Raw genomic sequence first — 27,591 nt, 5'->3', positions numbered from 1 at the left:
TACCGAAAAATCAGAAAAACAACAAGCCAGCAGAGATGCGGGCAATCTCGAAAATAAAGAGAAATCAAGGGGCGAAGGACGAGTCAGCGAAAACGCGCCGTTCCAATCCAACTAATCAACTGGGCCCCACCAAGACTGTCCCACAAGGCAGAGACTAAAGTGGAACCTACTTGCCTAGTATATATACTCTGGGAATCTCTCTCTCTTCTCTCTCAATTACTTACTCTCTTACAAAAAAAAAAAAAAAGTGTTCAACATCATCGTCAGCTTCCATTTTCCATTCAACTGGAAAATTTATTTTTCGAAACAGAGATTAAAAGATAGGTGAGCACTTTTCCAATCCTTCTTTTCCCTTATTTTCTTTATCATTATTTATCGTTGTTCAGTCCGATGCGGATACGGGGATTGAAATCTGTCTCTGCTATAGGCTATAGCTGTTTCTGGATTGTCCTTTTTAAAAAAATTTATGTGCAGAAAATATATTGATTTCTCGATCGATATTTGTTATGTCTGTCAAATATGTTATATGCAGAAAATATGATTTTTTTTAAAAAAAATTTCATGGCTTGGATCAGCGTATGAATCTAGTTTTTCAATTTAGTATATATATATATGCTTCGATTATCTGTTTCTAGTCTCCAAATGAATCACAGAAATCGGAGAAACCATATCTCTCTGTTTACAATCTCTGTTTACAAGATCAAAGCTACAGAGCTTTTTTTTTTTTTCTCCTTCAAAACGACATAGTTGGCGATCACTTCACTTGGTCATTTTTCATCTCTAATTGTTTTTGTGTATTTGGCAGCGAAGTTCAGTTTCTGATATCAAAAATAAATTTTTTTCCATAAAACTTTTCTCCCACATGTAAACCTCAATTTTTTTTTTTTGGTAGTTCTAAATATTAAAATATATGGTTCATCGAGTAGTAAAAGAATAATCTAACACCATTTTTTTTTTAATTTAGGGTCACGTCTAATTTGGGTGGTATTAAGCTCATATTTTGTAGAAGCACTAGTTGTAGGTCCAACCACTAATAACTGAATATTAAAAGAAATAATTAATTCAAGTTGGGAATTGAAATTTGATTTTGTTTTAAACGGATAGTTAATCAGATTTTTAAAGTTTCCACCATAAGCATGTAAAGATCTAATGATCAAAGTTAATCCTCGTCTTAAATCATCATTAATTTCCAATAGGCTATTGATGATTTCGATCAGCAGCTTGTCTTAAGCATTGTGACAGAGAATTAGATTGCAATATTGTAATTAATATTAATAATGGTCCTCATGAATAAAAAAAAAAATTAGGGATTAAATTACAAAAAGGAAAGATAGAAAAGAAAACGAAAGAAAAAGATTGCTAGCTGTCCAGAGTGGACCGGCTTTAGCTTCGGGGGGAAAGAAAGGCAATTTGAGGGATGCTTTTCACTAAACTAATTAAAGTTAAAAACAAATTAGTGGGACCCATTTTCTGTGCATCCAATTTTTAAAGCAATATCAGCCGTCCACGTGGGACCCTTCGTGATTATACGGGTAGGATTAGTCAATTGAAAACATTTAAGATTGTTCTTGGTATCTTCATATGTTTTAAAAGTTAGCTTTCACTCCCATTCTATTTTATGTTTTAGCAAGATCTAATCTCATTTCGCATTAGTATTATTATTATTATCATTATTTTGCATTATACTAGTAAGTTGATTTTCAAGAGAATATTTTTTAGGCCCCACGAAGTAGATGAATTTTTTCACATGAAAATAATATTCACGTGGTGAGATCTACCTTGTGGGCCATCATGGCAGGTCATTTTATGTATCCATACAGTCTTATTCTTGCATGTACTTTTGTCACATTAGTACAGTTTATAGCAAATTGCAAATCTACTCTTCCTTTTTTTGTAATAAATTCCGATGAATCATTTTCTTATGGAGTGTGAAAGCATAAATTGTTAACCAATAGTGATACTAGGTTTGTTACATTGGCTTTAATATACGGAAAAGAAATACAACTCATAGGCTGATATGATTTTGATGATTACCACTAGAAAATAATGTTTAATTTGTCTCCGATAGATTGGCACACATTTCAAACACTATAGTCGAAATCTGGTAATAACGCAAAATAATTCATGTGTCTCTCTCCACAGTCCCCACTAATCAAGATATCATGTCCGTGTCCGTACTATTCGATCTTTCTCTCAATTTACACAATTACCCCTTTTAGACTGGTATTTTTCTTTTCCAAATTTTATTACATCAAAACCTAATTCCTGATTTGCGTGTCGAAAACAGAGAGATCAATTGATTGATTCGAAAATGGCTGACGATACACAAGTGAGCGTTGAAGTTCCGGTGACGAAGACCGTCGATGAAGCCGAGCCAAAGATTGATGCCATTAAGGTAAGGGTTTTCTTGTGTATGTTTCAAATGCCAGAGCAAATTCATCAATTGTCGTGTTTAGGGGAGAGGATTTTGATGAAAAATGATTTCTGATTGAGCCGATTTCGCAGGCAAATAATAATGGTGACGTGAAGGTTGAGAAGGAGTTGAAGAGAGAAGACGAAGAAACGGCCCTAGACGGAGAATTCATCAAAGTCGAGAGGAGTTCCGGCGATTCTCCGAGCAGAGAGTTGCTTGAGGCGCAAGAAAAGGCGAAGGAGCTCGAGGTCGAGCTCGGGAGGCTCTCTGGCGCGCTGAAGAGCTCGGAGTCGGAGATCTCGCAGCTGAGGAGCGAGGTTTCCGCGGCGAAGGAGAGGATCGAAGAGACCGGGAAAAAGTGCGAAGATCTTGAGGAAGGCAAGAGGAAGCTCGAGAAGCAAGTCGCGGAGACGGAGGAGAAGTACAGCGCTCAGGCTGAGGCCTTGAAGGAGGCGGCGGAGGCGAGGGAGGCTCTCGAGGGCTCGAAGAGGCGGCTCGTTGAGCTCGAGGAGGAGCTCGGTGCAAAGGCGAGCGAGGCCAAGAGGTACGAGGAGCTCCACCGCGAGAGCGGATCGGCCGCAGAGGCCGAGGCTCGGCGGTCGTCGGAGCTCGAGAGGTCTGTCGAGGAGGCGAGGGTTTCTGCGGCGGAGTCCGGCGAGAAGGCGGCGAGGGAGTCGGAGAAGCTGAGGGAGCTCTGCGGCGAGCTCGAGGAGAAGCTGAAGCGCTACGAGGAGAGCTCCTCCAAGGTCGAGTTGGCTCTCGCGGAGGCTCTCTCGAGGAGCGCCGAGCTCGAGAAGAGGCTCGGGTCCTCCGAGGAAGAGGCTACGAGGCTCCGAGCCGAGCTCGAGGGGTCGGTCGAGGCCGAGAGGACCAGGGTGAAGGAGCTCGAGGACAAGATCGGGGCGATGGAGAAGAGGTGTTTGGAGACGGAGTCTGAGTCGAAGAAGGTCTCCCACAGGGCGGCCGAGCTCGATTCGGAGCTCGAGGCGTTCCGGGCGAGGTCGGCGAGCCTTGAGATCGCCGTCCGTGAGGCCGGGGAGAAGGAAAAGGAGTTAGTCGAGGCGTTGAGTGCTGCGGCGGAGGAGAAGAAGAGGTCCGAGGCCGAGTCGGGTGCGACTGCGGAGAGGCTCGCAGAGACGGAAAATCTTCTCGAATCGCTGCAGAGCGAGCTGAGCCTGACTCAGGGGAGGCTCGAGAGCATCGGGAAAGATCTCGAGGCCGGCGGGGCGAGGGAAAGCGAGGTTGCAGAAAAGCTAAAGTACGCGGAGGCGAAGCTCGAGGAGCAAGGGAGGCTTATCGACGAGACGACCCAGAAGCACTCAGAGCTCGAGGCTCTGCACGAGACGTTGAAGAAGGACTCAGAGGTCAAGATTCAAGAGGCGACAGTGAGTTTCGTGGCGAGAGACACTGAGGCAAAGACTCTATCTGAGAAGTTGGGCTCTCTTGAGGAACAAGTAAAGTCTTACGAGGCTAAGATTGAGGAGCAAAGAAGGCTCATAGACGAGACGACCCAGAAGCACTCGGAGCTCGAGCTTCTACACGAGTCGGTGAAGAAAGACTCGGAGGTCAAGATTCAGGAGGCGACAGTGACTTTTGCAGCGAGAGACACTGAGGCGAAGACTCTCTCTGAGAAGCTGGCTGCTCTCGAGGAACAAGTAAAGGCTCACCAGGCGAAGCTTGAGGAGCAAGCAAGGCTTGTCGACGAGACGACCCAGAAGCACTCAGAGCTCGAGCTTCTTCATGAATCCCTGAAGAAGGACTCGGAGGTCAAGATTCAAGAGGCGACAGTGAGTTTCACGACAAGAGACACCGAAGCAAAGACTCTCTCCGAGAAGCTGAGTTTTCTTGAGGAACAAGTAAAGGCTTACGAGGCTAAGATCGAGGAGCAAAGAATGCTCATCGACGAGACGACCCAGAAGCACTCGGAGCTCGAGCTTCTTCACGAGTCGGTGAAGAAAGACTCGGAGGCCAAGATTCAGGAGGCGACAGTGACTTTTGCAGCGAGAGACACTGAGGCGAAGACTCTCTCTGAGAAGCTGGCTGCTCTCGAGGAACAAGTAAAGGCTCACCAGGCGAAGCTTGAAGAGCAAGCAAAGCTTGTTGACGAGAAGACCCAGAAGCACTCGGAGCTCGAGCTTCTTCACGAGTCCCTGAAGAAGGAGTCGGAGGTCAAGATTCAAGAGGCAACAGTGAGTTTCTCGGCAAGAGACACCGAGGCAAAGACTCTCTCCGAGAAGCTTGGTTTTCTTGAGGAGCAAGTGAAGGCTTATGAGGCGAAGATCGAGGACCAAGGAAGGCTCATCCACGAGACGACCCAAAAGCACTCGGAGCTCGAGCTTCTTCACGAGTCTGTGAAGAAGGACTCAGAGGTCAAGATTCAGGAGGCAACAGTGAGTTTTGCGGCAAGAGACACTGAGGCAAAGACTCTCTCTGAGAAACTAGGCTTTCTTGAGGAACAAGTAAAGGCTTACGAGGAACAGTTGGTCACGGAAGCTGGAAAATCTGCGTCATTGAGCAGTGAGATCGAAGAGCTTAAGAGAAAGTTTTCGGAATCCGAGGAAAAATCCTCTCAGTCTTTGTCAGAGAACGAGCTTTTAGTGCAGACCAACATTCAACTTAAAGGCAAGGTCGACGAGCTTCAAGAGCTGTTGAACTCTGCGCTCTTGGAGAAAGAGGATACGACCCTGCAGCTCGAATCCCACAAGAGCAGTGTAGCTGAGCTCGCGGTTCAGCACTCGAGGGCGCTTGATCTTCACTCCGAGTCCGAAGCGAAGCTGAAAGATTCGGCTCAGAAACTCGCCCAGAGAGAGATTGAGGCGAGCGAGCTGTCTCAGAAGCTGAGCGCTCTCGAACTTCAACTGAGTTCCTTTGATGCACAGTGCCGCGAGACCTCCTCGGTCTCGGAGAGCAGGAAAACCGAGCTTGAAGAGACTTTCTTGAAGCTGAAGCAACTGGAGAGCATGGTCGACGAGCTTCAGAGGAAGTCAGCCCAGTTCGAGGCCGAGACCAGAGAGCTATCTGAGACCAACATGAAGCTCACTCAGGAACTAGCTGAGAACGAGGCTAAATCCAGTGACCTTCAAGAGAAACTCTCTGCGGCTCTGACTGAGAAAGAGGAAACTGCCGAAAAGCTAAGTAGCTCAAACAAGGCCGTGGAAGATTTGATGCTACAACTTGCTACCGAAAGCGAGAAACTACAATCTCAGGTTTGGAACATGAAACCCCGTGTTGAGTTTGAGAAATTATTTCTTGATATTTTTCTAAGTTTTTTTCTTTTACTTTTCATTGCACAGATATTTTCGGTTATGGACGAGAACAACCTGCTCAACGAGACTTTTCAGAGCACGAAGAAAGAGCTTCAGTCTGTGATTCTTCAGCTTGAAACTGAACTGAAGGAAAACAAAGAGAACGTTAATGCTTTGAAGTCGGAGAGCGAGATTCTTAAAGCTGAGATCGCCGGAAAGGATGCCCTTGAAGCTCGGACGAAGGAACTCGAAGACCTTTTGTTCAAAACCGAAGCCCGGCTCAAAGATGAGGTAAAATAATTTATTTATTTATTTATTTTTTGGCAAGCTTGAAAGAAAAAGAATTCTGATTCAAGCAATATTTTTAGGTAGAAAGCATTCAATCGATCTCGGCTCAAAGAGAGGCAGATCTGACACTGAAGCTGGAGGATCATTCACAGAGAGTCCAAGACAGAGATTTACTCGATGAGAAATTGACACAGCTTCAAAGAGACTTGCATATCTCTCACTCCACAATTGCTGAACTGGTTAGGACTTTCTAAAAATTCACAAATCTAAGGCTGAAAATTGGCCGGTTTGTCTGAAACATATCTCTTTCCGAATGTCAATCCAACAGAAGGAGTTGCATAGTCAGAAAGACGAGGAACGAGAAGCCGCGGCAAAGCGTTTTCAGGAAGAGGTTGAAATAAAGAACAAAGCAACGACAGAGTTGGAGCGACATAACCAAGATCTCCTGCAGAGCAAATCGCAGCTCGAAGAAGTTATACTGAAAACCGAAGCCCAGTTAAAAGAAGAGGTAGCAATAATTAAAAAAATAATAAAAAACTCTCGACTAGATCTCTTGTTCTCGATTTATTTCCAAGATCTGATCATCCCATGACGCTCTGTAGATCGAAAGCATCAAATCGGAATCTGCAAAGCGAGAATCTGAGTTAGCATCCAAACTGGAGGATTATGCTAAAAAGCTCGAGGACAAAAATGTATTGGACAAACAAGTGGTGCAACTTCAGAGAGATTTGCAACTCGCTCAGACCACAATTTCCGAGCTGGTTCGTAATTTTAAGTCACTTTCGAGCGGAGTTGTGTTTTTAGTTGAATGAAGTGAATTGAAAATTATTTACATTGATTTACTTTGTTCTTACATGAACCCAACAGAAGGATCTGCATTCTCAGAAGGACTTGGAGAAAGATTCTGTGGCAAAGCAGTCCCAGGAAGGGGTTGAAGAAAGTAAGAAAAAGACCACTGATCTTGAGCAGCAAGTCAAGGATCTTGAGCTCAAATTGAAATCAGCCGAAGCCAAATTAACCGAAAAGGTCTGTTTTTTCTTCTTCTTCTTCTTCATTTTTCTATTGCTTCTATGCCTTCATTTTGAAAGGAAACGAGAAAAGATGAGGAAAATTCAGTAATTTTCGAAAATTTATTCTGCTTGAAAGTAATAAAAAAATTTGTGGGGGAAAAATTTAGTACATTAATATGTTCCCATTCTTATTTGAAAGTGTTTAGAAAGTTTGATGGAAAGAATGATGGGAAATTCAAAATCGAGGAAGAAATTGGAAACACGTGTTTGAGATAAGGAAAATGAAATCCACGCACACGTGAAGTTCCTTGGATTTAATTTTCAATTTTTATTTCCAAGGGAGATCTGAGTTTCCCCAATTTTACTACGCATTTTTCTCGCTTACATTTTCCGGGTTCCAAAGAGAGGCTAAACGGATCTTCTAATGAGCATTGCTTGGCAATCAGTCTTATCTAACGCACAAAATAACCATATTTCAGGCCGAGGCAAGCGTTCAGGGCGTGCACAAGGACGGAGTGGAAGTCAAATCCCGGGACATTGGTTTGACTTTCACCGCCCCGACAAAAAGGAAGGGCAAGAAGAAATCCGAAGCCGTATCTGCTCAAACATCTTCCTCGACCGAGACAACACACGCTCCGGTCGCTGAGCACTCTCCATTAATGACCATCAAGCTCATCTTGGGTGTCGCGATTGTGTCGGTGATCCTCGGCGTAATCCTCGGAAAACGATACTAGTCTTGTCTTCTCGTGTTAATGGTACCTAGTTGTCCAACTGGGTTTTTTTTTTTTTTTTTTTTTTCTTTGGTCTTCGATTCTTGGTATCCCAGCTTCTTTTCCTTCTTTTCATACACATCATTTTTTTTTTCTTTTTTCATTGCCTTTTGGTTTTAAGTTATTCAGAGAGCATACTTGAAAGCTTTGTCTGTGTGTTTTCTGAGTATAAGGTTTTTGACATAATTTGGTCAGGGAAATTGTTTTAATCTCTATTCCTCTGGTGCTATATCATATGATTGTATTTAGTTTGGTCTCAGGCAAAGCGGTATACTTGCCCGTTTGTTTATTTATCATATGTTTGTATGTATTTTTTTTTTCTTCTTTGATTGATATGGAGATACAGCAGCTTTATGTTCTTTGTAATTTTGTTTCAACAATGATCTGGTTTCATTTTTGGCACCTTTTTGAAGTCAGCAAAATGACAAAACGTACTCATTATGAGAGGTCTCTCTATTCGGTAATTATACCTTGTTCCCTATAATATCGGAAACCAATATTTGCAACAACAACAAAAAAAAAAACAAAAAACAAAAAACAAAACAAAACAAAACAAAAAAAAAAACTAATATTTTTCTAGCCATGTTAGAGCGAGCAACATGATCTAATTCTGTGAAACCTTGGTCATACTTATTAGTATATAGTTACCCTAATTATAGTGAGGAATTAACACATACACAATACCCATTATTATTATTATTATTATTATTTTTTTTTTTTTTTGTAGTGAGGACATTAGTATTCAATGTTACAAAAACAGATGCATATAAATATGAGATTGGACAAATATAAAAATCTATTATGCTACCGCGTAAATACAACATAAAATTAAATATATATATATATATATCTATATATATATATCTATATATATATATATATATATCTATATATAGATATATATATATACAATGTTACCGTGAGATATAATTCCACGTTATTTTATTTTTTAGAGAGGAGAAGTGCTCAAATAAGTAGCCTACATATAGAGGGGACTTTTAAATTATAGCCCAGCTATCTATTTATTTAGGGATATAGCTCATATTTCTCATACTTCCAAAATTGCCATTGGTTTCATAAAACTTCGTTCTTATTTGTTTGTTAATTCCAAATTTTTTCCAATTATTCATCATCGGATTTGAATCATGGAATCGTTCGCCAAATCGGAGACAAGTATTTTGCTTTTTCGAATGGTAAATAATATTTACTATCGAATGACCCGACTGTAAATATTATTTACCATTAAAGTTTCAGAGTTTCGGTTATGGTGTTCAATGGGTTAATCGAATTGAAAATATTATTTACCATATTTTATAGTTAATCTAACAGAGAATTGATCGGAGATGCGGGCTAGGGTTTCGATTATGGTGTTCTATGGGTTAATTGAATTGGAAATAATATTTACTTACCCTTTTTTCCAAGTATGAGAACGGAGACGTCTTCGTCGGCTTCGGAAGTGGCGAAATCAGAAAATTGGTGGCAGAAAAGGAGGTCGGACGCAATATCGGAGGATTGAAGGATTCGAAATCGACGGAGAGTTCGGAGGCAATATCGGAGGATTGAAGGATTTGGAGTCGGATGCGAAAATTTGATGTATATTTGATGAGAGGTAAGATATGAATATAATATTGTTTGATAGTGGATTGGGTTAATTCTCTAATTTAAGTAATAGTTGAGCTAGAATTTTAAAGGATGCAGCCAATGTGAGCTAGATAAAAAAATTACCATTACCATTTTCTATTCATACATAAAAAAAACGTATTTCAAGGAATCTTCATTCCTTCGCTGACATTATTATATATATATATAAAGCAAAAGTCAGATTTTAACTCCATATTTTTTTTTAAATTTCCATAAATACTCATTTAAGTTTTAAAATTACATAAGTAACCGTATAACAAAATTCCAAAAACAACTTTAAAAAACGAAAAATTCCAGAAACAACTCCAAAAAACGAAAATTCCATAAATGGCTCTCAAAATGAAAATTCTCTAAACTAATTTTAAAATGATAACAATTATTATTACAACTTATAATTTCTAATTTTTTTTTATATATGAGTTATTATTTAATTAAAATGGTTTAAATATATATTAAAAAGTGGTAAAAAAATGCTAACTTTTACGTATGACAAGTGACAACCAACAATTGCAAAACGTTCACGTTATTATCTAAATTAAAATTTATCAAACCTCTCGGGCAACGCCGGGGCCTATTGCTTGTTGAAAATAAAGGAAGAAGAAAAACGACAAAATTTATTCAACTTGACCTGCATAAGCATTAATATGAAAAGGGTAAAAAACTATGTTGGCTCTTATTAGCATGCGGTGGCATTAGTGGACAATGACTAGACATTAGACATTGGGCGTGTTTGGCACAGCTTTTTTAAGCCTGTTTTTGTTGTTAGCAAAAACCAAACTGCAATCTTACTGTTTGGTAAAACAGTTTTTAGAAAAAAATTCAAAAACGATTTTAAAAATTGTACATGAGTCACAAAAGCTAAGAATCTTAGCTTTTAGAAAAAGCGTTTTTGTATCTGATATAAAATTACTTTAATATCCTCACGTGATTATCCATAGCACTGTTAAATATTTATTTTATGTCTATTTTAGTCTTTTTACTATAATATATTTATTTTACCAAACGCTAAATCAGTTTTTGTTACCAGCAACAACTGTTTTATAAACAGTTTACCAAACACCTTGTCAGTTTTTGAAAAAAACTGTTTTTTTCAAAAACTGAATCTAAAAGCACTTTTTTTAAAAACAAGGGAAAATAACACATTTATACCCTGTGTTTTAGTGAAATGTCGAGTATAACCCTCGGTTTTCAAAAATGTCGAGTTCATACCCTCTGTTTAACTAAAATGACGAAATTATACCACATGTTTAACTAAAATGACGAAATTATACCCTGAAATAGACAACAGTGTCACGAATATTCTTTTTATTGACTTTTCATTGACGTTGACTATAATATGTATATATAAACACCAATTATCTTTATTTATTCGCGCCATATATGTAATTTATTTAAAAACTAAAAAATAAACAACAGTCTCTTAATCGTGAAGAACACAGAAAGAGGCAAATGGGTAAACATCGATAGTTGATAGTCATCAAAATCGCATATTCGAACAGAGAATCCAGAATTTAGAGTTACAATTCGAACACGGAATGAAGTCATTTCTTAGGAGGTATGAGTTTTATTATTTAATTTCAATTTAAGGCTATTTTTATTTCAAAATTGAGAATTTGGAAGTTAGGGCACTGATTTAGATTTGATTTGGTTTTTCTTATATAAGAGTTAATATCAATAAAAGGGAGATTTGTGACGCTGTTATTCATTTCAGGGTATAATTTCGTCATTTTAGTTAAACAGAGGGTATGAACTCGACATTTTTGAAAACCGAGGGTTAAACTCGACATTTCACTAAAACACAGGGTATAAATGTGATATTTTCCCTAAAAACAAAGCTGTGCCAAACGATGCCATTATTCTCTAAATGTTGGCGTACTAGGAAAAAAAAAAAAAAAAAAAAAAAAAAACTCAAGAACTTACAATTTAGGGATATTTCTTATTCTACAATTAAAAAAAATTAATAAAAAAAATGTGCATTTTCACCTTTTGTGTATTTTAAAAAAAAAAGTCACAAATAAAATCAAGTGAAAGAGAAATATTTTGTTCTCTTTTAATCTTTATTCTAGAATTGTGTAAAGATAATTTTAATTTTACTGTTTTCCCTAAGTATTTTAATATAATATATTAATAATGATAAATATTTTTTTTCCATTTTATCCTTTGAATTTTGTAATGACCATTTTCACTTGCCTTGTATCCTGTTTATTTTAATTAAAAAAATAAAAGGTGTCGGGGGAATCAAGCGCGTATCAGACACGAACAATCGTTCTGATGCGACTCGTTTGAGATGATTCCACCATATAACCATATTAATGCGGAAAAATAATTAATTACGCTGATCATAAGTTAATTAAATTATGGTTATAATTAACAAGATCTAGTTATGTTTAATTAATTTAATTCACGAGAGCATATTTATCAAGCAACCGATTTGAGCGAAAAACGAATACTTACATTGATTTTCGGTTCAGCTACAGAACGCTCCTAAACCAATCGCGTACTCCTTGCGTCGTCTTGATGAAGGACTCTAGGATGACACCTTAGTCTTCCGAAACGTAATCTCCGAGACGAATAAGAAAGATGAGTGGGCACAATCTTTATCTCACTAGATCACGAAACTAGGTGTTTCGAGATCTCTCTCTTATTTTACTAAGAATGTAAACGAATTTCCGAGGGGAGGGAGAGGCAGATTCACGGCCAAGGAGAGGCTAGGATGCACGAAATTTTCACCAAATAATTGCTTATTTTTGCCTTCTCATGAACCCATATTTATAGTAGTAAAAGGAGATATTCATGGAATCTTCCAGAATATTTTATTTCCTTTTATTGTGTTCACAGTAGTGGATTAAATCTAGGTCATTGGATCTCAACAAGTGAATCCTACTTTTTCTCTCATCCATCAGATCAATATCTATGGGATATTATTCTCTATTTAAATAGAGAATATTTTATTTAGTGAGAGAATAAAGGGGAATATATTATTTCCCTTTAAATATATTCTCATATATTCTCATAAATACTTTCCTTTAAATAAGGAGAAAATATAGGACAATATCTTATATTATTCTCTCTCCTTTATTTAAACAACTAAAGAGAAAATATTGGTAAATACCAATATTGAAAAAAGTCGAATTTTAGGCACACGGCCAATGGGGATTTGCGCAACCCCTATGCCGAAATTCCCAAATCCGATTTTCATATTTTGTGCAAGGCCCAATTGCTTAAAACTCAATTAATCATTTATTTACTTGGTCCAACAATAAACAAATAATTAATAATTGTTTATTTACTTGATCAAACAATTATACCATAAATATTTATTTAATTCTGCGAATACCTGTTTTCCAGAATTAATGCTGTCAATCACAATTACAGCAAGTGAGATTAATAATGATAAACATTATTATACGAAAGTTCTTATCCGTCTTTATCAGAGCCGAATCGGGGACTATGAACCTAGTAATAGAAGCTTAACAAATCTGATGAAAAAGACGAAATAGTCTTTTCTCTTTTTCCATCGATTCGTTTAATCTTGGTCAAATACTCCACCTTGTAAGCCAAGACTGAACTCTCCTTTATACTAGAATTGTATTTACTCATCGTGACGAGTGTCCACTGATATAGTCAGTTCGTGATCAAGATCCTCCAGGTTCAACCCGTATCGAGAGAAGTCAATTTATTCCGTTATACTTCTCTTGATACATATTAGCCCTAAGCATTGTTGTTTCCCCAGCGAAAGATTCTTTCGAACGTTACTTACTTCGAAAGTGCTAGCAATCTATCGGTTCTGGAATCAACCCTTAGGTGAGAGAACATTAGCCTTCTTTCAGGAAGGCTGGATTCCGTATCTGTAAATCATTTCCCACTCGAATTATGCTCTGAGAAAACTCTCAAGACATAAGCTGTGATTAGCATGAATAGCCTTTTAGCGAATGAGTCAAAGAGCTCAGTAACATAACCCAGTGTCCATGATCACTTCAGGATTTAGATCAAGTCTCACTGTGACTATCATAGTGGCCTCGGTTAGTGTGTCGTAACGGTCCTTAAACTACACATCTACACCAAGACCTGTCCAAGTCGTACACTTACCACAAGTGTAGAATGCTCTCACATAGTGATCAGCCTTCACCTATTTGTTCCACATATATGACTTTAGATATAGCTTTCCAGGCGTATATCAGTCATCGACCTCGTTTTAGCTCACCGTCCGAACTCAGGTGCCCAGCACGTGACTCAGTTTAATACGGAGGCTATGTAAGATAGTTGTTATTGATTCTAATTGTTTAGAACTCAACCCACTAATCATATAATGCTAATAAAGTAATCTTATTATCGAATTTAGTAATCATTTATTCATTATCTTCAAGTGGGCAATATTATTCCTAACAAAAGGAAGAGAGAAAAAGAATGAAAGACAAAAACATAGATTTTAAAAGTCCATAGCTCTTGATTTCAACATTCGTTTTCAACAATTTTGGAATCAACATGAAAATGTCGGAGACTACTTTCTTTAAGATAAGTCTTGATCATGTTTTATTTCAAGTTTAAATTTCGTGATCATGTTGTCACGAAACTGGGAATCCGTGCGAAACTGGGAATTTGTGACAACGTTGTCACGAAAACCTGCGCGTTCGTGACAACACTGTCACGAGATATGAAATCTTTTATACCAATTTATCCAAAATCAGTAAATTCCGTAAAAAATTAGTAAATTCTTTGACGATACCAAAAAAAAATGAACATTAGTAAGGAAGTATATCTCAACAAAATGAGATAACGAGGTCACATTTGGATCATGAGATGATGACACGTTTTATTATGTAAATTTGAAAATTAACATAGATTGCTTCCATGTCCCTTACAATATATAATTTTCTTGAATTTTTAAAGAATAACATTAATAAGGAAGTATATCTCAACAACATAATACAAGTCATTTTCTCATGATCTCATGTAAGGATGGCATTCATGGTTCTTATATCATTTTTTTAATTTATTTTTAAAATTTCAACCCCCATGTGACACTACCTTGGAAACTACTATTTGTCAAACAATCAAGTGATTCTTGGCGAATTCGCCAACAAAATTAAATTTCGTGACCATGTTGTCACGAAATTGTTATGTTTCAATGAGCGACAAATGTATTTTCTTGGATACTCTAGAAATAGTCATGCTTACCATGTCTTTAATAAGCGCACTAAATTTATGATGGACTATATTAATGTTGTAATCAATCACAATCCTGCTGAGATTGTAAGTTCAGATGATGAGGATGACAGTCATATTGTTAGTACTTATGTAAGGAGATATGTGTCTTAACAATGTGGGCAACATTTTCATTGACGAGCTTGAACCCACTGACCAGGTTGATTCCGATAAAGAAATGGAACATGTCAAAGAAAGCAGAGGCCTTTTGACAAGGGTTCATAAGAATCATCCTATTGATGGTGTGATTGGCAATCTGAATGAAGGTATTATGACACAAAGAAAAGATCATGTTAGTTACAGATAAATGATCACCAATATGTGTTTCAGTTCTAAGATTGAGCCCAAGAATGTCAATGAAGATTAAGATGATGATCCTAATTACGAGGGTCTTGAGGATTCCGAATACACCGAGACTTATCTCGCTAATGAAGGGTTTTCACCGTCATGAATGGAGTCGGGCCTTCGAATCCTCGACGTAAGACAAAGAATGCACCTGTTGTTTCCCAGGAAGGAAACTCTCGACGCTCGACCCATGACTGACTTGGTTAGAAGGAAGATGTTGTGGAAAGCCAGGGCGCACAAAGGACAAGACGTCCAAGACGAAACTCGTGCATCCGTGCAGCTAACCAAGATCTAAGATATCATCTAATCGTCCACCGCAACGCGCGCGGCGAAGATCTGTGAGAGCATCTTAGCGCCCGACCTAATGCGTTCGACGGCTCCTAGAAACAAGAATCACCGTATGAACCAAGAGTCAAACAATAGGCGATAAATAACTCCTCCCGAGCAAGGGGTTACTCCAGCTAACGGCCTGGGCGTCATAACAATGATACACAATATCCTAAACGAGATTAGAGATATCAAAGAGTAAGGCATTGCAGGGCACATAATTTGCAGGGCTTCTGAGGAAATTGACCCGCCTTTCTCTGCCCAAAACCGGGCTCGAAATTGCGCGGGAAACTTTAAACTCTCAAATCTCTCCCCCTTACGACGGTTGGGTTGACCCCACTTACTACATCCATGACTACGAAACTTAGATGTCTATGCAAGGATTTATCAATAGGGCTTGTGCCAAGCTTTCTACCTTACACTCGTCGGACCCGACATCGAGTAGTTTAGAAGCTTGAGATCGGGGAGCATCCAATCATTCAAGGATTTGAAGGACACATTCCTGACTCGGTCCGCTATATCCATTATTCAAAAGAAACCCAAGATGTACCTCTTGTCCATCAGACAAGAGGATGATGAGTCATTGAGAAACTATCTCGCCCGATTCACAGAAGTGTCAAGCAAAGTCGACCAGTTTGATGACGGAGACGCGATAGCCGCGATCATTGAGGGGTTGCACACTAGTGACTTCTTGAAAACGATTTTCAGTCGCGTTCCGACAAACATGGCTGAACTTATGGCACGAGCCAAAAGCTAAATGGGAGTTAAAAACTACCTCGACGGGAGGAAAGGCATCGGCCAAGGCTCTTGTCGTCGAGACGAGCACGAAGGCGAATACACCCGCTCTCACAAGAATAGTAACAAAAATGGTCAAGCCTACACCACGATCACACCATTGAACATGTCACCCAATCAAATCCTAGGCTTCGTTGAGGAGTCGAATTCAAGAAGTGACTCCGATGAATTTCTATTCGTCTCTGAGAAGAGTCAATTAAGAATAAAGGTCCGTCTTGGTCTTTTATATCACGCATGCTCAAGTCATCTTGAGAAGTGATGGTCACAAGGTGACTTGAGCATACATGACATAGAAGCCCAAGACGAGGACTCGAGCAGGAAGTCTTGAATCTTTGTTTTTCTATTTTTTTTGTTGCTTACAATAAAATGCATAATATGTAACATGTTTATGTGCTTAGAATTGAATAATATAGCTTTTTTTTATTATTATTATGTAAATGCATAATATCATTTGTTTTCGAAATACAAGATTTCGTGATAGATTAGTCACTAAATATGTCGTGACCGATTTGTCACGAAATTCTCTAATTCTGTGTCCAACCTATCACGAAATCTTGTAAATTTTGTGACAAATCTATCACGAAACATTTGAATTTTGTGACAAATTTGCCACATAATGATTTTTTTGTCAGAACTTAATGGAGTAATTTTTTTCCTCATTTTTTGTGACGAATCCGTTACGAAGTTCTCCAATTTTAGGATTTGCAATCTCTCAAAGTCTATCTGATTAATACGAACAAGTGATAGCATTCAAATTCTGTTGTTTAGTATGGAATATGTACAATAAATTTGCCTAATTAAATATTTCGTATAGATTCAAGAAGATTTCGTGATAGATCAATCATATGTCACGAAAAAGGAGAATTAAGTGACAGATTTGTCACGAAACTGGAGAATTTCATTACCAATTAGGTGAATTCCGTGACACATCTACCACGAAATTCTTTGATGTTTGATGTTGAAGGACCAACACAAATAATTGTATAGCAACACTACAAATCTAAAACCCAATTTACAACCAATTTATTTCAACACTATGGCTTGTGAAATAAAAAAGACCCAAAATCAATCAATGAAAAAAAACATAACAGATAAAAAACTACACTATCAATTGAATTTGTTTTTTTCTCAGATTCAAATTCAACACATCTTCAAATTCAAATTCAAAAGACAAATAACAAAGTCAGAACAATTAGTCCAAGTAATATTCTAGCAAATCCGAAACCTCAAGTGAACCAAAAATTGGACTTCTTCGTCTCTCCCATTGATCTCTTCCGGCAACTTGTTCGAGAATGTGCCGAGAGTCCGAAAAGCTTGATCTAATAAAAAAAATGGAATTTACAAATACACGCATATTTTTCAATTTTACCCAATTTAACGTCCACACCTAGAATCAAGATATTAAAAAAAAAATTCACATAATATGCATTTTATTCACATTTTTGTTTGTGCTTCTCAAACAAACTTATAAGTTCGAAGCCATGAATTCAAGTTGGGGGCCTAATATGCGAAAAAAAGTTGAGAGGGGACTAATTTATAAATATTTGTGGTAAATTTAAAAAAAATTAAAAACTGTAAAAAAAAGTGCAATTTTTTTTTTGAGAGGGGGGCACCCTTAGCACTATGTAGCTTCGTGCCTGTTTGACGGGAAAATGGTGTTATTGCTTTGAAATTCCCGAATTAAAATCAGTGTAAAGGAAATCTTCAATGACAAAAAAGTAAGTGGGCCGGGAAAAGAAAAAATATCAGGTTTTTTTTTTTTTTTTAAATACATACTGAATTTTCCAAGCTGGTTATGGAAAAGTATTCAAAGTTGTAACTGTCTTCGTATCATTGTGCTCTTGATTTCAAAGAGCATTTTTGACTCTGTCGAGAAAAATAATCATGCACTCTGTGAAAGAATGAGTCATCGTTAATCACGCAATTAAAAAAAAGTTATTTGTTACTAAGCCCTCAAGTTACATTCACAAAATGTATTCAATTATTGCTCATGAAACTATAATCAACAATGACTTTTCATTCATTCATAATTTTTGAAAGTTATACTTCTAAAAGTAAAGACAAATAAAACCGTATATTGATTAATGAGGTTATTCTAAAAATATGATTAACTGGAAGGCTTTTTCCTGAAATTTACTACGAATATTTTATTTCACTTTTTTTTTATGTTATGATATTTTATTTCACTTTTATGACTAATATTGTTAGTAACAGTTTTTTAATGATATATTTGTTCATTGAATGCCATTTTTTTTTATGACATTTGTTGCCATAAAAGTAAAAAAGAAAAAAGAAAAAAAAAGGCCTTCTTAATAGATAATGAAAAAAAAATCTTTCAATTCTTTTAGATTAATCTCTTCATTAGTTAATTAATTAATTAATTAATGAGCTCATGATCTTGTTAAACTTCAGAAGTACCCCAATCGTTCTCACGACTTACACCCTAAAAATTAAAAAATGATTGGAACTTGAGTTTCTCACCTAAAAACTAAAATAAAAAATGTTTGAAACCACAACTACTATAGTCATCAAAGTTATGATTCTGTACTACAATTCCGTGGAGAAACTTTAGGGCATCCTTGGGAAAGGATTCAAGAATCACTTAGACAAAATCAAGGAACAATTCATACGTTCTGGAATAGAAGTAAGGAATCTAAATCTTGAGTCCTTTCTTCCGTGCTGAACTGTTGGCACCAGTCCTACATTTTGTTTCTGTGGACCGGTACCCAGATAAAGAGCCGTGTGATGGTTTGTTTTCTTGTTCTTTTCATTGTATTCTCATTTTAAAAATGGCAATTTCAAGACGTAGCAACCACAGTTATTCAAAAGATCAGATTGCAGCTGTCTACTTTGCTCGTCAAGTGAGGAACCTTGCAAAACGTTCGGGTTGGCTGTTTTAACGGAGAAAGATTTAAAGAGAAGTAAGTTGTTCATCAGTGGACCTATGAGCCAGGTGGGTATAGTAGTGGCAATGGACAATGAACATTGTTTATGGAGAAGAAATATAGTTCAATTATTCAACCGCTAAAAAAAAGTTAAATTTTTGTGTAACGTTTTGGTAGTAAAATATAATTAAGCTATTTAATTAATTATTAGATAATTAAACTATAATTTTAACGCAAGATCAAAATAAACCATGCGTGTAGTTTTCCAAAAAAAAAAAATCCCGTTAAATATATTTAACAGCACCATGGATTAGATTACCGGAGAACAATTGGTTCGGTTACAAAGCTAATGCAGTAAGCTAAGAGAAAGTCATACTGTATTCATTTATTGCTCATAAAACCAACAAAAAAAATGATTAAAAAAAAAAAAAAAAACAGCGCGCTGCGAGCATTGATACTCTTACTACAGAAGAGTCTCATTCATTCACTATTTTGAGAGTCAAACTTTGAAGGATAAAAACGAAAGAACAAAGGCCGTTCAAAATCAAATACAATAATAAATTAATTAATTACTTCATGATCCTATGAAACCTTAAAAAACCCAAACTTTTCTAAACACGGTCGGTTCAACTAATTTAAACACAAGTGTTTTTTTTTTCTTCTTCTTCTTTCTTTTTTAATTCAACAATGATTGATTGGACTGGGACTTGGAATTCACCACCTAAAAAAACTAATCTTCCATATTTTATTTCCCCATGAAAATTTGTATATGTACCACTACCGTTGGATACCAGGAAAAAAAAGAAAAAAAAAAGTCAATCGGACGGTCGCCAAGCGGAAGCAGTAAGCAAGGACAAGTCCTTCCAGCCCAACTTCAAACACCCGTTCTCCTCCAACAAAGTATAGCCTTTCCAGGGATACATCCCCAAAAGCAGACCCGCTTGGGCCGCCGGGTTCCCGCCAAGCGAAACGGACGTGAACCCGGCCCGGCCCAATTCCTCGCCCCACCGGTCCACCATCGCCTCGCCGGTCCTCTTCGGCCCGCCCACCGCCACGATGTTCCTTATCTCGCACCCAAACAGCTGTTGCTCCACCGCGTGCCGCTCCGTACACTCGAACCCCGACGCGTCTCCCAGCGCGTCGAACAACGCGCTGTAGTAGTGGAGAGCCTCCACGAACCTTCCTAAGAAACCGCCTCCGTGGCTGAGATCTTGCTCCACCACCGTGATCAGCCTCGGCCGGAGGAGAGACAGGAGCCGTATCGCCGCCGCGTCTCCGCCGGTGACGTCGTACAGGCAGTGGTGCATCGAGTGCACCACCGTCGCTTCGCTCTGCCGGACGTTGAGCTCCGACGGATCGGTTAGGGCTCCGATTTTGCCTTCCAGGGGGTGGAACTCGAAGGGGAGGCCTAGAGCTCCGGCGAAATCGGCGAGTCTTCTTCCGGTTGAGTCGAGAAGCTCGGCGGAGGATCCGAAGCCGGTGATCCTGACGGATCGGATTTTGCGAGATCGGGTGGCGAGGATGTGGAATAGGCCTGGCCATTGGAGGCCTTGCATTATATCGAGGTCGATGACGTGGACGCGGTCGACGCCGTCTAGGGCTTCGAAGATCGCCTGGTTCGCCGTGAAGTGAGAGAACTTCACCACCGGACTTATCGAGTTGTACGATTGAATCGCCGCGAAAATCCGCCGCGATTTGGCGGCTGCGAAGGACCTGGATGAGACCGGGGAGTACGCGCCGATGCAGGAGCTGATCACGCGCGATTGGAGCGCGTGCGCGAAGTACGCGCCGACTCGCTCAGGGGAGCTCCCGAAGGGCGAGGAGAGCTCGGCGATCTCCGGGAGGAGGTCGCCGGCGTCGGTGAGATTTTCGGTGGCGACGCACTCGGCGCATTGGAGGAGGAGGCCGAGGAGCCGGAGACCGGAGGACTCGTCGCCGGAGGTCTCGGCGGCGGAAAGGTTTGGGCGCTTTGAGGAGGAGTGGTCCTCTTCGTCGTCGATGTCAATTTCGTCGGAGCGTTTGGTTTTCATGGCCGGCGAGGGAGAGGAAGGGTGGTCCGAAGTAGGGCTGGTGATCGGAGACTGAGGAGTAACTATGCTCTGAAGCATATTCAATCAAACAGAGAGAGGAAGAGAGAGAGTGTGTGTGTTTGTGTGAGTATGTGAGAGAGAGAGAGCTGCGAATAATGGAGAGTTTGATAAGGTTTTGCGGGGAAGATGACAAAGGCGAAAACAGCCAAAGCAAAGAAAGGCTGCGAAGAAGAGAAAGTTGCAGAGACAGAGAGAGTGTGTGTCAGAGAAAATGACTGAAAGTTTGATAACTTTATAGTTTGTAATTGTATTGAAAACACCGAGAGACGAATGTCTCTCTCTGTGTGTGTGGAATATGGATGGATGAGAAAGCGAAGGAGAAGATGATAATAATAATCATATAATTAATATTGAAATGAAATAACGATGGTTGTCGTTTCCTTCGTTGGGGCGTGTTGTTAAGAACGTTTTATGGGAGATGTCAAGATCATTCTCACTAATTTATTATTTTTATTTGCTGACCCATCTCTCTTTTATATTCCAATATATGCTTGGCGTCATTATTTATTTGAGTGGGAGTTTTGTCTTGGTCTTGACTCTTGAGTCTTGACGTAGAAACGTTAATATATATATTGTATTAAGTTCAAAGTCTTAACTATGATCCAAATTTTATAATAATAATTGCCGTTTAATTCGGTTCCATTCTTCCGTAGGGAAATTGACCATTTATGTGTACTTAAATAGGTTCGGGGCTGTTTTAGAGAAGTTTATAATACTAACGCAAGTTACATTATTTTTCATAAAATAATAAATTAAAGTTGTCTTCTTATATAATATTCACTGCTTTGAAGTTTGACATAGCATTCGCTGATTGAAAAGGGAAAAACTAGGGTAGATTTTTTTTCTGAATTTATAATAAATATATCAGAATTTATTTATTGAAACTTTTATAGGGAAAAATATATATCCATAGTGAAAATCTTCATCAAAATAGTTTGCACCACTTTTTTTAAGTACCACGAAGTATTCTATTATAAAGCTTAAAGAAACACTCCAAATACATATGAAAAGCAACTAAATATAAAACACAACAAAAATTTAGGTCAGTCATATTTAACATATCTAACACTAAGTACATATGATCACTTATTTTGTGCACACTTCAAATATGTGGAAGATATGGAGACATACTAATATTTGAGCACATATGCACCTCTTTCAAAATACATTTAAATGTTGATGGAGTGAACCAAACAATAGTAGTCTATTGACCGTAAAAAAAGCACGCCTTTAGTTTGCATATAAAAAAATCTAACCATATAAATAGTGCACAAAGACAAAGTACAAAGATAAAAAATAAAATAAAAAATAAAAAAGTAAACAAACACAATGTAATCGAAAAAATAAAAATAAATGTATGATAATGGTAGTTCGATGAGCATGAGCAACGATGACATCATCCTCTACGAGGAATTACAGACAAAGATAATGGCCGTTGTTACCACGACTACACACCACCGGCCAAAAAGGCCAAGTCACCAAAATCGAATCTCACTCTAGCCATTATAGAACTGGCGACTTTGCCGCTGAAGCACCGTCCACGCTGACTGAGTCCCCCGCAAACGCCAACTAGGGGGAGCTAGCATTTTCTTCTCCAAATGACCAAAAGAGCATCGACCGGAGGATATAAGTGTCTCTCCATTGAGAAACATGAGGGGATCAAAACACACGCAGCCATCTGTAGGGCTCCCGTTCTCCACCGTGTTGGGTTGTCAATCCACCATAACTCCGCATTAGTATGATATTGTTCGCTTTGGGTCCAAGTCCATACGGTTTTGTCTTTGGTCACATTCCCAAAAGGCCTCATACTAATGAAGTTGGTGTGACTCTTATATCCAAGACAATTATTGCTTACTCTTTCGATGTGGGACTTGGGTTGCTACCCCAACACCACCTCCATCGACATACCATCTCGCTGGATGGAAAAAGCGTCGATGCCTCCTCCTCCATGCCGAGAGAGCAAACCCAGAAAGACCCAACCCGCTCAACTCTTGGTCCTTCATCGCCTAATCGGATGAAAGGCACGACAATGACATAAAGCCGCCGCCACACTTTATCCAAAGGGGAAGAATGAAGCAACGGCGCCAATTTGTTTTTTCGTTTTTTTATATATAAGAAAAGAAATTAGGATTTTTAAGAGAGAAAACGAGAGCACTTTCTTTAGTTTTTTTTTTTTAAATATAGTAATTGTTGACGTGGAAAAAGCCGAGGTCAACGATCATGAATATTACCCGAATAATATTTGATTTACTGATTTGGAGTGAGGTTAAATATTCCTTAACGAGAACCAGGAATTTTGATTATACGTATCCAAATAAAGAACAAATCTTTTCCAAGAAAAGATTGCCAAGAATTTTGAACTGTTTGTCTCTTCGGAAAAAAAAAAAATAATAATCCGTCTTATCTCTTGGACCCCTTCTTTTTATTTATATCCAGATGTTAACGTTCGGTCTCATTAAATAAGATCCATACGTTGACGCGAATATTAAAGTACAATTAATACCAAGCTACTATTAATACATCGATTTTTATATTTCATATTTGACTTCGCCGAGCTGACTCGAATCTCCTCTAAATTGAGCTATTTGTGACGCTCTTTTCGTCCCTGCTTGTCGTGAGTTGGAGCAGTTAAAACTTTTCGGTCTTCTATTTAACGGGCCTGGCTAAATTGGACCTAATTTGATTGAGCTTATATTGATGATGGAGTCTGCCATAAATTATTGGTAGCAGACTCCATCATCAATATAAGAGTAAATGTTCCTAGCTATCTTTACCATAAATTAGTATTTATAGTACTAATACTTTTTCCACGGAACATAATTAAAGATATTTCACTTGGAACATTTTGTATTTATTTCAGTAAACTCATTTACTCTTAACATTCGACTTAAGAAAAAAAAAAAAACTACAATAATTGTATAGACCCTGGAGCATAACAAATTACGGACAGCACACATCAAAACAGAGCACCCACAAACACTGTACCAAGTCACCCAACCGTAATCAACAAATCTTTGTCCCTTCTTTAACTAGTCAACTAAAAAGAATATTGTGTCAGCACAAAAAAAAAGGGACATTTTTTACAAGTTTGTTTTTTTCCTTTCATTTTTTTTTCCACTACTACATGATGTTTAATCACATATGAAGCTTTCGCCAAATTATTCCATCCTCCATACATATTTGCATTTTCAACTCAATTTAGGAAAATTGGAATCATTATTTTAAAAACAGCAATTCATTTAAATAGGAAAATATATTTTTGTTACTGTGTTTCTAAATTTGGCAATACAATTAAAAATGATTAACGATAAATTAAAACTGATGCACATATATCCGCATACAAAATTATTTCAATAATTAAAAAATAAAATTTCGAAAAAATAAACATAAACAAACAATTAAACATAGAAGAAACTGTTTCAAATAGGTCAATCTCTACCTTCAAATAAAAATTATTACGGAAATATTCAAATATTAGAAATATTATTTAACTTATGCATAACTCTTACATGATATGACTCATGTGTTTCTTTTTTAATTTTTTTAATTATTATATAATTAGCTTAAAATTTTAACGAAGGTGATTTAGATGATCCATATACCTACATATTTCGATCTAAAACTTGTGAATAAACAAGGGCTAGTGAAAGAAAGTGGAAATCTACTTCTACTGAACACACGAAGTTATGGGTTTGATTGGAATGAAAATCTATTTCCTTCCTGTATCAATCGGAATTACACTCACCATGAAATATAAATTTCATATATTAAAAAATATACTTTTTCAAATAATTAAAGTGTAGTATTTTTAAATAAGGACAAAAATATAAAAGTGAGAAATTGAAGACTAATTTATTGAAAACGGTCTCCTTAAAACCTCTCAGAGGATTGGTAGAGAAAATAATACATTTATTTATATTCAAAGTTACAAATACAAATCTAATCATCAATGTTTAAACTTGAAATATTAGTAAATTGAGATAAACCGAGCCACTTAAAAACATCGATGGGATCCGTACATTTTTTTAAATTTAAAACTATATACCAAAAATATATTTGATAACTATATAAGAAAATTATATAATAAAAATAAATATTTGAGAATATATTGTAATGTGTGAAGAAATATTGTGAATGATGGTGATATTTATAGAATACTAAAAAAATGGGTTAAAAATAAATAAATAAAGTTTGAGGCTGAGTTAATAAAATAAACTCTTTTTTGGACGTAACATTGAGGCTGAACGAGTCAGCCACTTCATTTCGGGCCGTTAGATTTGCAACAATAACAAATTCAACGGCCTAGTTTTCTTTTTCTTTTTTTCTATTTAAAAAAATATAAAATAAAACACTGTCAGAGATCAGCAGCAAAAGAGACGGAAGGAAGCTGTTCCGCACGTTTTTGCGCTCTTCCTTTCGCCCGCCGATAGTCTTCCTGCCGTTCACTCTCCTCGATCGGAAGGAATCCTTACACACGCCATTCACAGTCAGAAGGAAGCGAAATTTCGGCGTCCTTCCATGCCACAAGCCCAGATTTAAGTGTGAAATTATACATTTTTCATTTAATATAATAATTATACGTATAATTTTTTCTATTCATAAAGATTAGCCAATTAAAATGATTGAGCTGTCTTTATTTTTCTCTTATGCTTGACATCTAGATCGTTATTTTTTTTATCCACTCTCATCAGTGTCGTCATCTGATTTGTTTGCTCATCAAAATCGCATTAGGCATGAGAGAAAAGAAGTGAAATAAAATTGAAGAAGAAGAGGAGGGCCAGAAGGTGAGAGTTCGTTTGACAAATTCCCCTCTGTCAAACTCAATTACGTCTTCAATTTTTCCCCTATATTGATCATGCTCGACAAAATTGGTCAACACAAGGAAACAATAAGATAATCAAAGTAAGTTCATGTTCTTTCGATTCAAACATACTGAAACTCAGTCTCTCATCTCATTTGTGTCATTGATATTGTTAAATAAACTGCAACCACTACGTGTTCGACGATATTCTCAAACTGAAGCCTAGAAGATTTTGATGTTTGATTCGCAATTCAATTGCTTCCAATTTTCTATTTGATTTGGATATACTCGATAAGCTGTTTAATTTCCAAAGAAAACCACTTCTTTATCGTATGTCTCTAATTCCCTTAGATATATTCGACGAGCTGATGTTACATAAATTTTCTTGTAACCTCAATTATAGTTTTTTTAAACGATTTTTTTAATTTGATAATTAAAATAACTATCAGTCTAAGATGTTAAAAAATCATATTTAGCCCTTTGAAAAAAAAAATTGGCGTCGTCCCTGAAAACAAGTTTGACATAAAATGTATTTGAATGCGTGGCTAGATTTCACAAGTTTCATTTGGGCTAGATATCCCAAATTATAGCTATTAGGCCATTTATTAGGAGGTAATTATCAAGAGTCACCTGACCACCAGTGAAAATATTTATGCCCTAACTAATGCTATCAAACCTTGATGAGCCATCTCCTCTAAGTGGGAAATTTTCTCCTGAAAATCACCAACAAATGAATCATAATCTCAGTCTACACCCCGCCTCCGGAATCAATCTCCTTGCCAACCAAACAGCCTCGCTCAGGATGGACGAAGAAGATTGGGATGACACTCTCCGCGACTGCGGATCCCGTCTGGCCTCTCATCCTCGTTCCTCGGCTGCGATTGGCAAGGTCATTGTCCCAAGCATAGGTATCCTCAAGCTTATCATCACCATCATCTCCCGTCTCTGGTGGGGTGAACCAACATGGCGCTCGAAGCTCCTCGACAAATCCGATGGCGCTTTCTTCATTGGCTTCGAATTCTCCGACCCCAAACAGTGTGCACGCCTCATAGATAAAGGACCGTGGTGCTTCACTAGCGGTGTACTCCTCCTCAAGCTTTGCCCAACTCAGAACGCTGGAAAGACTGCGCCTTTGCTTCAATCAGTCTTGGACCCGTATTTGCGGCGTCCCGCTCCAAGCCTGAACTGAAAAAAAAACATCACCATAATCGCTTGCATTCGAGGCGAAATCGTTGAGCTCAAATGGGATAAGTCCTTTTGTTCTATCCTAAACGAATTCTTCTGGTTCAAATTAAAATTGGATCTTTCTAAAGCCAATTTGCCCCGGATGCTACATTCCGATAGTAGGAAAAGTAATTTGGATTTCTTTCAAGTTTGAAAAATTACCTTTTCTCTGTTATGGATGTGGATTAATCGGTCACGACCTTGCTTCCTGCTCATCTCCGGCAATCACCATCCTCGACTTGACCGGTACTCCACGCCACGCCTACGGACCCTGGCTCCGAACAGAGACCGTGCGTATCTCATGCTCGACGGACCTATTTCACCCGCGCCTGAGCCCCCAAGCCATCACGATGCGCCAGCCTCAGCGAAAGCTTCACCGCCGAGATCTTCGCGCCTCATCGCCCCAGATTCTCCCGCGATCCGCCAAAATCGCAACAGCCCCAAATCTTCGCTCCAAATCTCGGAAGATCGAGCGTCAATCCCGCTATCTCTAGGATTTACCTCGCTGAGTGCAGCGGTATTGAAACCCCCTCAATTCCAGGCCCTAAATCC

At 38.0% G+C, this 27,591-nt stretch overlaps 2 protein-coding genes across 2 annotated transcripts; one reads left to right on the top strand and one right to left on the bottom strand.

Annotated features, from left to right (window-relative positions):
* The first annotated feature begins 217 nt into the window (after positions 1–217).
* LOC149407354 (uncharacterized) lies at positions 218–8,092 on the top strand. Its single transcript, XM_089613094.1, has 9 exons — positions 218–324; positions 2,288–2,395; positions 2,506–5,619; positions 5,707–5,949; positions 6,027–6,185; positions 6,275–6,454; positions 6,549–6,707; positions 6,814–6,972; positions 7,436–8,092. The coding sequence occupies exons 2-9, from the start codon at positions 2,312–2,314 to the stop codon at positions 7,688–7,690; spliced, it is 4,353 nt and encodes a 1,450-aa protein (XP_089469220.1). The 5' UTR covers positions 218–324; positions 2,288–2,311; the 3' UTR covers positions 7,691–8,092.
* An 11,369-nt stretch (positions 8,093–19,461) lies between these two features.
* LOC149407353 (GRAS family transcription factor) lies at positions 19,462–21,472 on the bottom strand. Its single transcript, XM_089613085.1, has one exon. The coding sequence runs from the start codon at positions 21,030–21,032 to the stop codon at positions 19,740–19,742; it is 1,293 nt and encodes a 430-aa protein (XP_089469211.1). The 5' UTR covers positions 21,033–21,472; the 3' UTR covers positions 19,462–19,739.
* Between the last annotated feature and the right edge of the window lie 6,119 nt (positions 21,473–27,591).

This window comes from Urtica dioica, chromosome 1 (genome assembly GCF_054948205.1).
Source record: "Urtica dioica subsp. dioica isolate 48M chromosome 1, U.dioica_male_clone48M_v1_H2, whole genome shotgun sequence".
Lineage (NCBI taxonomy): Eukaryota > Viridiplantae > Streptophyta > Magnoliopsida > Rosales > Urticaceae > Urtica > Urtica dioica.
This window is presented reverse-complemented; position numbering and strand designations above follow the sequence as displayed.

Bases quoted from the DNA above. Each gene is read 5' to 3' on its own strand.
- LOC149407354 (XM_089613094.1), top strand. From the start codon at position 2,312: ATGGCTGACGATACACAAGTGAGCGTTGAAGTTCCGGTGACGAAGACC. The intron at 6,186-6,274 runs GTTAGGACTTTC...TCAATCCAACAG, and splicing joins ACTCCACAATTGCTGAACTG to AAGGAGTTGCATAGTCAGAA. The intron at 6,455-6,548 runs GTAGCAATAATT...GACGCTCTGTAG, and splicing joins AAGCCCAGTTAAAAGAAGAG to ATCGAAAGCATCAAATCGGA.
- LOC149407353 (XM_089613085.1), bottom strand. From the start codon at position 21,032: ATGCTTCAGAGCATAGTTACTCCTCAGTCTCCGATCACCAGCCCTACT.